At 35.5% G+C, this 12,812-nt stretch overlaps 1 protein-coding gene across 1 annotated transcript; it reads right to left on the bottom strand.

Moving 5' to 3' along the window:
* Positions 1-1,641: 1,641 nt before the first annotated feature.
* On the bottom strand, positions 1,642-10,774 carry LOC100367376 (transmembrane emp24 domain-containing protein 3-like). The gene is made up of 3 exons (XM_002737060.4): positions 10,488-10,774; positions 5,911-6,159; positions 1,642-2,072 (listed from the first exon to the last, which is right to left on the bottom strand). Exons 1-3 carry the CDS (start codon positions 10,638-10,640, stop codon positions 1,839-1,841), a joined length of 636 nt encoding a protein of 211 aa, XP_002737106.2. The 5' UTR covers positions 10,641-10,774; the 3' UTR covers positions 1,642-1,838.
* Between the last annotated feature and the right edge of the window lie 2,038 nt (positions 10,775-12,812).

Below are 12,812 nucleotides of genomic sequence, written 5' to 3'. Positions count from 1 at the left end.
ATCACTTCTTTGAAATAAATTATCAACAATTAAATTCCCGGGGTTGAGCCAGTCTGTTCTATCCACAGGATTCAGGGGTAAAATATGTAATGAATATGTTCAAAGTAAGTACAACAGATGAATCAATAATGAATACAATAAATGCAGACGAATGGTTGGCCCACTTGTTTAAACTAATCTTGATAAATGTTATATTGTCCAATGACTTTGCAGCTTCTCAGCTGATAAGCAAACACGTTGCTGACGGTGAATATTGTTCTGTATAGGAGCATTTCTCAAAACTTTCCCCAAGTGCACGAAGAATTGGTCTAGCAACTAGAAAAGTAAAGTGAACATCACTTTGTAGTTCGAACATACAACGGATCTGGTCAGCACTAGCAATCTGGTTACTATGGTTACCAGAAACGAACCATTTATTTCATACGACATAATTTTCATACACTACATTACTAAATTATACATAAAACCAGTTATTAAATAAAATACCTATCTACAACAAAACCGTCTTGACACTGGTTATAAATGCGGCATACGGATTTTGCCAGTAAAGGAAAATCTAAATTTGGCATCAGAAAACATTTCACAGGAATAGTTGCACTAATCCTTGTGAATGCCATAAAATTATTAATTCTACAATGCATCTGATTGGTTCAAATTAGACACATGGTGTATTTTGCATATGTATTGTGCAGAATATTCAAAATAACTGCACGGTTGTATCGTATAAATTATCACATTCAAATGAAGCCCATCCAACCAAAAAACAGGTCAAGCAGATTTAAAGTAAACGAACTCTATACACCAACTATTCACAAATTGTACACACAAAAAATACCTTTTATACAATTGCAGACAGAAAGAAAACGAGTAGATGAGCAAAGTGAAAAATTGTAAAACAAAGATTATAAATTCTGACACAACACGCCAATAGTCAAATGTCAAAGTGATGAGATACAGTGAAGAGATTGGTCAAACTTAACAGATCTGGCACAGAATGGTAGGCACTGTACTCTCAAGGTAACTGGAAATACTAGTTACCCGTAACTTGGGAATCTGGTCCCTTGTATCGTTGGAATAACTAGTTATTTTTACCGGCTGTGCACGAGTCAGCAGTCCATCGCAAAAGAGTTTGAAGGGCGAATCAAAAAGTTAGATGACCGTTTTAAGGGTCATCACAGACCATGCATGCCAAGGAATTGGCAGTACATTGTATTTTACAATGTGCATCACATTCCCGTAGACTAGATTGGGTTTACACGCATACATTTAATAATATAGAACAGATATGTCAAACATTATAGCGTTAACACCCAACTTGTATTAATGCTCAACTTTCTTATGGCAAGCTCACCAAGAATATGCTTTTGATCAAATCGCAACCATATTTGCTCTATTAGAAGCACAACTCAAAAAAAGTGCAAGGCCAAAATACTGTTTTTTTTTGTTTGTTTTTTGTTTGTTAGTAGCATGAGAAAAAACTTACGATACTAGAGTAGAGCAATACAGGAAAACCGTCGATATTTGAGCAATCATCTGTTTGCTTCGGTTTTAAAAATCATATCACAAGTGCACGCATAGGTCAAATGGTGGCGTATTCAACATGGTATTTACATTAGCGCATACACTTGCCAATAGAGCAAATACGGTATTTGAACATTTATTTTTAAATACTAGATAATAAAAACTATTTTAATAGCGGTGACCGATTATGGAATCTAGTTTGCGCTATGCCATACCATACCATCTGATTACATCATGTTGATTGAAACTCGGATGCATATGAAAATAACGTTTTTTCAACAAGTAAAAAAAATATGTCAAAAAAGTTTGTATTTTTTTTAAATCTTTCCTGATGAACTAGGCCTCTTCTCTGTGAAAAAACTTCTTAAAATAAGAATTTGTCCTAGTGAAGTAACGAGGATCACCACTGCCTGGCCTACCGACCAGTATTGTATACGTTCATTCATGTGTTCCGCTCGCACACGGCTCTGTGCTTCTCGTAACCTAAAATGTGTTTGATAGTCTATGACAACTTTCAGTGCTTCATGTACTCCAACACAGGATGTCTCCATCTGAAAGAAATTAAATAAATAATTCAATAAATACATGATTGGAGAAATTATATTTTCATTTCAGAAATATACACACTTCCTACCATATTATTACAGTGCCGTAAAATCTGTATTAGAAACCGCATCCCTAATATAAGTTGCACCCATTCTTTTTGAATAATTGAGAATCAAAAATTCATCATTTGTCATATGTGCACATTGCTCTAATAGAAGCCACATCCCCTCTGTTGCATTGTACGATTTTAGTAGAAGCCGCGGCTTTTAATACAGATTTTACAGTAATATGGGAGAAGTTTTGCAACTTCCCTGTGGCGTGTAGTTGACTGGAACATTACATGTGTATAACATTATATTATCATCAATGGACCCAAATGTTGGCCAATGAACACTTTCACAGTTACCACAGAAACACAAACACATTGACACCCAAACAAAATCAGCTGAGGCATCCCAGATAACTGACTCAGAGCAGATGCACGGAACAGTATTAAAAGATAGGAATGAGAAGCACTGTTACTACAAAGTGCCTACTATAATACGAACATGTACTAAATTAACTTAAGTTCGCAATTCTAGTTGTTGGATGACATCATCACTTACTGCATGCAGGGATCGAAATTAGCAAAATTTCAAAGGTTGGTGGTCACATGTTGTATTGGGTAGAAAGGTTGGTGGTCACATGTTGTATTGGGTAGAAAGGTTGGTGGTCACATGTTGTATTGGGTAGAAAGGTTGGTGGTCACATGTTGTATTGGGTAGAAAGGTTGGTGGTCACATGTTGTATTGGGTAGTCCATTGGTGGTCACATGTTGTATTGGGTAGTCCATTGGTGGTCACATGGTGTATTGGGTAGTCCATTGCTGGTCACATGTTGTATTGGGTAGTCCATTGGTGGTCACATGTTGTATTGGGTAGTCCATTGCTGGTCACATGTTGTATTGGGTAGTCCATTGCTGGTCACATGTTGTATTGGGTAGTCCATTGCTGGTCACATGTTGTATTGGGTAGTCCATTGCTGGTCACATGTTGTATTGGGTAGTCCATTGCTGGTCACATGTTGTATTGGGTAGTCCATTAGCCATGAACATTTTTTTTAATAAACTTTAATAGCTAAACAGAAACATAGGTTTATGTAAAATCAAATTGTAAATTGTACATTTTTTTTGTAAATTTCTATAGCTAATTTTGAAAATGACACAGTCCCTGTTAAGTTCTCTTTGTGCTTGTCATATTAAAGCAGAGGGGTTGTCGCGTGCGTGTCCTTGAAACTTGAGTTCCAAGTGGCGTATACAACAGATTGTTTATTTACATCAAAACATGTGTTCTGTGTAGTAGTAATATGGGCAAAAATAAAAACAGCCGTTATTCGGTCATCTTTGATCTGATTATGAAACACACTGATATGTATGATGTATGAGCCAAATACGAATGAAAATAGTACATAAATTGTGGAAATATAGTAGTAAGGCCAAAAAGTCAGATGGCTGTCAATCAAATTGTCATGGACATGCATCCTAACATGTATAAAGTACATGTATGTGCCAAATTTGAATGAAAACTGACAGAGCACTTCCAAGATACCGCATAAAAAAAAAACAAGATGCCTGCCAGTCGACCATCTTTGATCCAACTGCGAAATAAATCGTCATGGACATGTATTCTAACATGTATAATCTATGTACCAAGTTTGAATGACAACTGACAAAGCATGACCAAAATACAACATTTTCAAAAAACAAGATGGCTGCCAGTCTGCCATTTTGAATCGAATCGCTAAACCACTGCATGTGCATATGTCCCACATAAGGTACTAGACAAATGCAAAAAATGAACGGAATCGGTCTAGTGGATTCTGAAATATGACTCTGGACAGACTGACGCACTTCGTCCGAACGGGGACTAACAAGCAGACTTTCGGCCAACATAGCTCCGCTGATAGCAATGCACATTTCAATTCAAAGAAATCATCACAAAATAAGAAAAATCTAAGAGAGGTCCACCTGCAGTACCTATATGTACCGTTAAAGTCATAATATAAACCGCGGTTTATATTACAATGTATCAATTTAAAAATTGGGATCAAAAGCTCAAGTTCGGGGTGCGGTTTCTATTACGTACATATTGCAATCACTAAATGGGCGTGGTCATTTTTTGTCCACAACACATGCACAAAACAAACAATACACCGTACAATCTCTTGAATAGGCGTCGGGGAAGAACGAGAGGCTTTACTTTGGTTCTAAAATAGGCGTTACGAAATGTTACAGTTACAGTCAATCAAAAAAACTGTACACATGATAAAAAAATACTCACTATATTTAATGTAATAATTTTTTTTTTTAATTTTCTTGTTAACGAAAAGTATATTCTAACAGAAGTTTCAAGTAAAAACAAACACGAATGCACTGCTTAGTAGCACATGATCACAGAACGGTAGCGCAATCCGGCCATGCTGTGGTTCACAAGTGAATAACTTACTTGTTTTCGAAGTGTTTAAATTGGCAATTATTATTCATTAGTGATTACAATAACGCACGAAAAATAAATCCGTTGAATTGTTATGAAATGCAAGTAGTTTCACCGTAAACGAATGATTTCAGTCATATGTAAACGGTCGATACGATACCGACCATGTTTTTGAATGCACACGTGACGTTTTATTGACCAAATAGGTCATGTCGCTAATTTAACCAATCAAAATGCTGGATGGTGCCCACGTGTCTAAATTACATAGTCATTTAAATATGTTAATGAAAGTTCAGCGACCTCATGGTGAACACGGAAGAGATTTACCGATAATGTAGTGCGATGTCTTGGCTTTGATTTCCATGGGAAAACAACACGATTTTTTTTGTAAATCAAGAAATTATTTGTTTTCGAAAGATAAACTGAGCATTGAAGAAGAATTTAACACTTTTACGGTGATAACAGCTCATTGTCGAAAACTTACGAAACACAGACGTATTCAGAAAGAGTATTGACAGAGGTTGCCGCCGGGGGTTGCCGCCAGAACAAAAGCAGTTTCATTGCGTGTCTGACATCCTATCACCGCTGAACAATCAATAGGTGTGAATATTTTTAGGCACGTTGTCGAAACAAATGAATAGGTTTAGGAACAATGCCGTTTTGGACCAGCTGGTTGAAACAATGAAGTCAGTCACGGTCTTGTTGAATTGGGGGTGCGGTTAGTAATAGGTACTTTTCAAGTTTTCAATTTTTGTTAAGAACTCTTCAACCCTGAAGCCGGAATTGGGGGTGCGGTTACTATTACGTATGCGGTTTATATTAGGACTTTAACGGTACAATGTATAATATCAAAGCAATCAGACTTGCTATTTTTAACAAGTCAAGAATATTACATTTTTTCAAAAATTTTCAAAAATATTCACCAAAAGTAGGGAATTGTACATATAAACTAATTATCAAAGCAATATGGCTTGTAGCAGTTGGAAAAGTAAAAAGTTGATGCCGCCGATGGACAAGGACAGACAATCACTCATATGATAAGCTCCATTCGACAAAGTCAACAGTGAAACTAAAAAGTTGGTAGATTGGAGACTTATTTCGTCCAGTGAGAAGACAAGGCTAACAACATAATCCTCCCAGATAAAAGAGCTCGACAAATGTAAGAACACGCAATTTACAGTTTTTTACCCATAATCCTTTGCTTGAGAATCAAGATGGCTGACTACATAGTACTGATGAACGGTTGGATATCGAGAGAATGAAAAGTGTAAAAAAAAAAACTGTAAATTGCATTCTCCTACATTTGTGGAGCTTTTTCTTGAGGGGTCATTATGTTGTTTGGTTTGACTTTTCCTTTGAACAATGCACTTACCAATGTTAATGCAGTTGCATGTTTTCCCACTTCATTTGAAAGAAGATCGTCATCACCGACCATAAAATCAAAATACACAACTTTATGTGCAAAAGTTGAAAATTCATTACTAAAACAGAATTTATAAACTCCTTTTCTGTCCGTTTTCCAAGTAAAACTGTCATATTGTTTCTTGGTTTCTTTGTACAAAATGCCTCCTTGGGGAGATTCTACAATAGCATCTACATCATAACGACCACCTGTCACAACCTGGTAAAGAGAAGATAAGTAACCATCAGTTTATTTGAAGACAATGTTTAGCGTAGACTTGCATACAGTCTCTTGTTTATTTTTTCGGTGTTTTTTTAGTAAAATTAAATATGGGAGTGAATAAATGGTGAAAGCCGGATTACCACAAAATAAATAAACAAGGGTTCCCATGCTATTAATATTAATGAAAGTTTCAGTGACGTCACAGGATTTGATGGTTGGAGCATGCATACATACAAGTTTACATTCATTCAAGATGGCCAAAAACCGGGCAAACGATCGCAAGCACGCCAACAATGTTGATGACTGCATGACATTTTGTTGAATACTTGAGCAGAAAGGTGAAAAAAATGATGTCACAGTGTGCTGGCCTAGTACATGTTGAGATTGTCATCAATGATGTCACCAGTTGCAAGAACCAATCAAATTACTGGGATATATATTACATTGTTCAAGCTCTGTCATTTGTCAAGGTATAAACTGCAGTTGAGTCAAAGCATATTTTACAAGGAAGAATTTGATTGGTCAACAAACCTGTCAAAAGAACAGCCCTCCGATTGGTCTGACTTAGTTTTTAGGATTGGGTAAATCAAGACTCTTTCAAAATTTACGAAATCTTAAGATGATTTAGCAAAAATGACATTATGATGTGATTAGAAAATGTTTGCCATTCATTGTTTTTTTTTCAAAATTATCATATTTACTACCCCGCTGAAAAAAAAACAGCCTTATTACTCAGAAAAGCATTGATATGTAGGATATACATGTCTAAAAATTTGGTTAATATAATACATGCAAGTATGAATACTAGAGTGAAAATATTCTTCATTTATTAAGGATGTCTCAGTGAAAATATAATCCCGTGAATATACCTTAATTCCTATATTTTACATTCAACTTGTCAAAGATTGGTAAAAATAAATTCCATACAAAACACCCCAAATGCTCTTTTAGCAAAAAATTCACACCAGCTAAAACATCAATGATCAAACAAAAGACAGTGACCACCCCAATCAACCTCCAATACCTCTAATACCACCACGACCACCACAACAACCTTGGGTGAGAGAGATGTGTTGGAGGTTTACAATTCAAGGTAAATAAATAATATAGCAACTGATTTTGATAATACAGTATTTACTCTAATAGAAGTGCACAAAATGTAAGAGTAACACCTCAGTCATACAAGTGTATGCACTAGTAATAGTGTAAATATGGCACTGCCTTGTACATGTACCAGTAAATTGTGCACATGTACGTGTTGTTTTCCTTTGTACATATAATAATAAACACATTTACTAAGGTTTACACAGCATTTTATGAAACAGAACAACTACTACTACTACATGTGTTTGTCAATTAACAGAAGATTATCTCATTTTGTTTATTTGGTTTTGGCCGAAGTTGGTTCTGATTTAGAGCAGAGCTGGAAAAGCTCCCTTGACTGCGGTTTCTTATTTAGTCGGTCTGAGGTCATGTCAGGGGTCAGTCCTATTGGAGTTCAACCCGAGGGTTTATTTATAGCAAACTCGGCTCAAGCTTTCGAGTAAACAAATACTGCTTGTATATTATATAACAACAATACTAATGATAATTCCACTGATAATTCAAAAGCACAAATTTTGGAGAGGCATATTAGCGAACTAGTAAACACAAACTGGGGACTGAATAACTGCTAGTACTAAAACTGATTGGCAGGTGTCTTGTCTCCATCTCAAAGGATGTTCAGTTTGTGCGTGCTGAGATCAGTATTCAGTGATTCATAAATGCTTGCTAAAAGTAAAAGTAAACTATTGTACACTAACAAGATCTAATCAGTGTGCGGTATTACACAAAAAAGACATTTTACCGTATTAATGGAATTTCCTACAATAGGGGTCTTGTGAACATAAAGAACTCCATGTTTATTTAAAATCAAAGTTGTCAATTAGACTATGTTGCTTTGTTAATTTCGTAGTATATCAGACTCACTGCAAGGATTTGATAAGTAAGCTATACAGAGCCTGGTACTAATTACTTGTGCATCTCAGTGATTCAGATGCTCACTGGACATCAGCAAATTTTTTTACAAAGCGTTCAGTTAAATTTGTTGTTGTACATGTACACCCAAAATATGGTGAATAATAAAAAAATGCCTCATGCCACATGTAGTTTCCATTTCCCCCCCCCCCCCCGAGTTAATTTTGAGATGACTAAATCCTTGGTACATTTGTATCTACAATCCTATTCTAAGTGATAAGGACAACATGTACAGGATATTTTTCACAATATTGAGTAAAAAGTCTAGGTGAAAAATTAAAAATGTATTGAAAGTGAAAAAAACAATTACATGGACAAGAAGTGAAACAAGTATATTTTCGACTTGTGCCAGAGCGTTCAGGCAAGGATTTTGATACATGCTATTCAAAAGGCGCCAAGAGAATACCAGGGGTACATTCTGTGTTTTATTTCCATGTCCTCCAACATGAACAAAATATTTATTTATAATGCTATCACATGATCACAATTTAGACAACAATCTACAGTCATAACATCACAGAATTAATATAATTGTAATATCAAAACACAAAGCAAAGATTGCCATTGAGTGTATCACTTTGTTCAATTAGTCTTTCCAATTTTTGAATCAACATGTTTGGGATAATGACACATGTACCTAAATCCGTCTGTTCGCCGTTCATTTTTGTCTGTATGTTTTTAGCATTTCTACATACTTTTTTGTGTTACTCCAATCATTGTTGCATCTTTAGATCATATTTTTGCATTAACACATTGCCTGCGTACGCCTCACTGATTTTGGTATGTATGCACTGTTAGTTAATTAACGTTATATCTCTGTATAACATCCATTGGGTGCACAGTCTCAACGTATGAATTATAGTATTGTTAAAACTCAGCATTATGACAATTTACTGTAAATCCCTTTACTATAAATGCTACCACAATAATAGCATCTCCCACACAATATAGTACATTATATTTGGAACAATGCATAATTATGGATACCTTTTGATTGTGAATTTTAAGCAGGCATTGTTGTTCTCGTTCTAGGAGTTATGGGTTAATATTTGCCACATGCACGTACCAGCAACTTAGTTAAGACTGTGTACACTATACACTATAATTTCACTACACAGAGCATCTAAATTTGCAATTAGAACAGTCAGTCAGTCAGTCAGTCAGTTAGAATGAAATCTTATGCATGTTTAGCTGAATAAGGTATCACTTATCATAAGTAGAGCAGTTTTCCTGATATTTGCTTTATATGTAAGCTTTAATTTTTTAGGTGTGCGAATAAAACACAAGAAGAAATACAGTATTCTCTGTGTTTTGGAGAAAACAGTACAATTGTTTAAATTTGATTATTCACCAGGTTTTAATTTTGTGCATTTAGCTATTGGAAAAATAAATGAAAATTAAATAATATTAACATCATGAATGTTATTATTTGAACACAGGGTTTGACGTTGACTCTAGTCTATATATTTACTACTGCCCATTGAAGCAAGCGAGTTACTATTCAGTTTTCCGAATGACAATTCTACTTGTTCTGGGCTCCAGAACTACTATTTGTGTCTAGACGTAGAGCAACATTTCCCTTCAATTTCATTCAATTTGCAAAATTTTATAATTCTCACAATGAAATATATATGTGGGGCAACAATATTCCATCAAGCCAGAAAAGATGAAACATGAAGGCAGAAACATGAAGTACTTGTATTTTGTTCCTCTTGTAATGGATATAGTATCCTGAAATGTTTAATATGAAAACAGGTTTGAATTTTTATTTCATTTTTATTACTGGTAACTGTTACTTGTATTTCCAAACATTTCTGTTAGATAAACCCGATACAAAATATCCATCATGAGGCGAATATCTCATGTCCGGTGAGAAAACAGAGTGTGCAAACATTTAATTTGATTTTGAGAAAATGGTGAGTTGCTCAGCTCATGGAGGTAATGCTCAGCTAAATCATTGATGTGCTCAGTGCTAAATTTGCCGAGACATGCGGGATAGTCCAGGAGTATGTTTGAATGAACATAAACAGTGCTCGACTGGTCATGCAGACTTGGGATATGGAGTAGTGATAAAAGATCTATTTGCGGAAATTTTAGAAAATGAATAACCTCTTCTGACATTACTATTGTATTGTAGTAATAGGGTATGCAAATCGAGGACGCTGCTGCAATCAAGACACTAAATCTGAACAGCTGTGTTGAACAATAATACGGCAATCGACACTGTGTCCGTCGTCACCAAGGACACGTAGCGCGACACGTGGTTCTCTTGGTGGAGTTGTACACACGTTGGAACAGGACAGACTTACCTGGAATTCTAATCTGACTTTGACACCTTCGTCTATTTCTTCGTGAAAACATTGTCTTGCATTGTCTGGCAACTCGAATGTCAGCTCGACTGCTCGCGAGAAGGCACACGCAAGCAGCAGTACCAATAACCAAATACTGCAATTCCTAAGCATTGTCTACTACGTTTGCCCCGATCACGCAATACCAAAGAGCACAACTCGAATCATATACGATGATCAATCTCGTAAACCATTCACACGAATCAATTTCCACCGGTGTTTTCCATTCAAAATGGCGGTGAACGCAACGTGGCAGGTGAGAAAGATACCCGGATGTTGACCTCAAAGGTCATGACCTAAATTTGCTTGTTATAGGTCTCACTCTATGAATAATTCTGTGGTATTATGATTTTTTCCGATTTCGATAAATGCTTGAATTTTTTACACGGTTATCGCATTTTTACTGACATGGGATAACTAGAACAGGCGGCGAAAACCCATAACATCATGGTGATTAGTATTTCGTTCGTTTTCACGGGTGAAAACTCATATCTCAGAGAACCAATGGTGGTATGTTTTTGTTGATTCTCAAAAGCGTTTGATATGACAAATCATTCAATAATAAAGTGTAGATATTAGTGAAAACGTGCTTTGTATTTCTCCTTTGTTTCAAATTATTTTGACGATTTCTTTGCCAGTGCTGCATACTAAGCCCAATTTTATTTAGTTTTTGCTTTCAAAGGTACAGGACACATGCTCATTACTTTTATGAGTATGGAGGAATCTAAATACTGTTGGAGATTTCGAATCATTTTGTATTTCTATAATGTTGACGGTGTTAGTATTTTTGGTTACTCTGTTTTAAGCAATTTAAAAAGTTGTGTATTCAAATTAATCTATGAAAATTGACAAAATGAAAAGTGTATCAACACAAGTAAAACTTGATTTTAGAGGTCGATTATTAAAAAAGGGAAGATGGTGGAATTTTTTCTTTAGTTTTTGGATTTTCGGAAACAATATTGCGGTGCTTTCCTCGGTCCGGTGTGTGCGAATTTGCTCATGATACAGGGAGTGCATGTTTAGAATAGACTTGGAACCCGACACCACCACCAGTCTACAGCGGTTTGACCAACTCGAAGATCCGGGTGCAGACTAGGCTCGACACTAAGTCTGACGTAATTTTGTGATGTTTGTTGTTTCTGGAGAGGGGACTAAAAGCCAGGTAAATTTAATTCAGTTTTAGAGGAATTGTACAAATTATTCTGTAATTTTTAACCAATTTCAAAATAGTATCACAGAATGTGACGATAAAAGTGATGTCTCCCTCTACCGAGAGAATGGTTAACTCATTCATTTGTGTGAATGTGCATGTGTGATAACACTTCCTCGTTCAAAATATGGATGGGGTAAAGGAATTTTTGCAAATATTGTATTTACATATTTGAGATACAATTAATATATAATTTGCCACATTTGGTGAATCATTGCTCATATTTTGTATACAATGTACCCACCCACATTAATTAACGAAATGAAACAATTGAAAGGTAAGATGGCAATTGGATTGATAAAATATATGGCCCGGATGATGAAAGTAATAAATTTAGAGAAGGTACCAACACAAATGAGAATCCCTCTTGAATGAATGCTCAACGAGACTGCATATTAAAAGGACAGTTAAGATGACATAAATTATTAGTTCCCAGAATATAACAGAGAATCAAACCTGTCCGAAGGGAACATTATTTCGTCTCCGAAGTATCTCCCAAACCAGTTATCGTAAAATTCATTAACATATAAATATAAAATTAAAACTAAACAACGCCGGAAGAAATTTGGTTACACGGATAAATTTCGAGTTTCAGAGGACTACCAAACCATTCGGACTAGGGATTCACTGTTCGATCAACAAGGTGCACTATACACTATATTATAAAAGATAAGTCTGAAATGCACTCCATGTCCTTGATACTTATAGTATATAGCAAGTGGTAGTTGGTAATTGTAGTTTCTGACAATTATTAAATATAACCATATGTTTTGAACATAGTTTTTTTTCTCAGCCGAAATTTCTAGAAGTTTCGGTTCTAGTAAATATAGACGTTACGGTCCAAAACAGGTTGTTCGTTACGACCCTGGTATACGTCAGTGATCATATCTCGTGTTAACGCATAACGAACGTTTGGCTTTGTTGTTCACCTCATATCGCTTTGTTTGTCTTTTGTAGGACATTTTTTCAGACTTCATGGAATTAACACTTATATTTTAGTACAATGCAAGAGTCGCACATACGAATGTAATTTATATCAGTGCCAATATGTTTAGGGTCGTAACGTCTTTTATTCA

Source organism: Saccoglossus kowalevskii, chromosome 21 (assembly GCF_978046115.1).
Source record: "Saccoglossus kowalevskii chromosome 21, keSacKowa6.1, whole genome shotgun sequence".
Classification (NCBI taxonomy): Eukaryota; Metazoa; Hemichordata; class Enteropneusta; family Harrimaniidae; genus Saccoglossus; species Saccoglossus kowalevskii.
The sequence above is the reverse complement of the archived record's forward strand: the minus strand, read 5'-3'. Positions and strand labels throughout refer to the sequence as shown.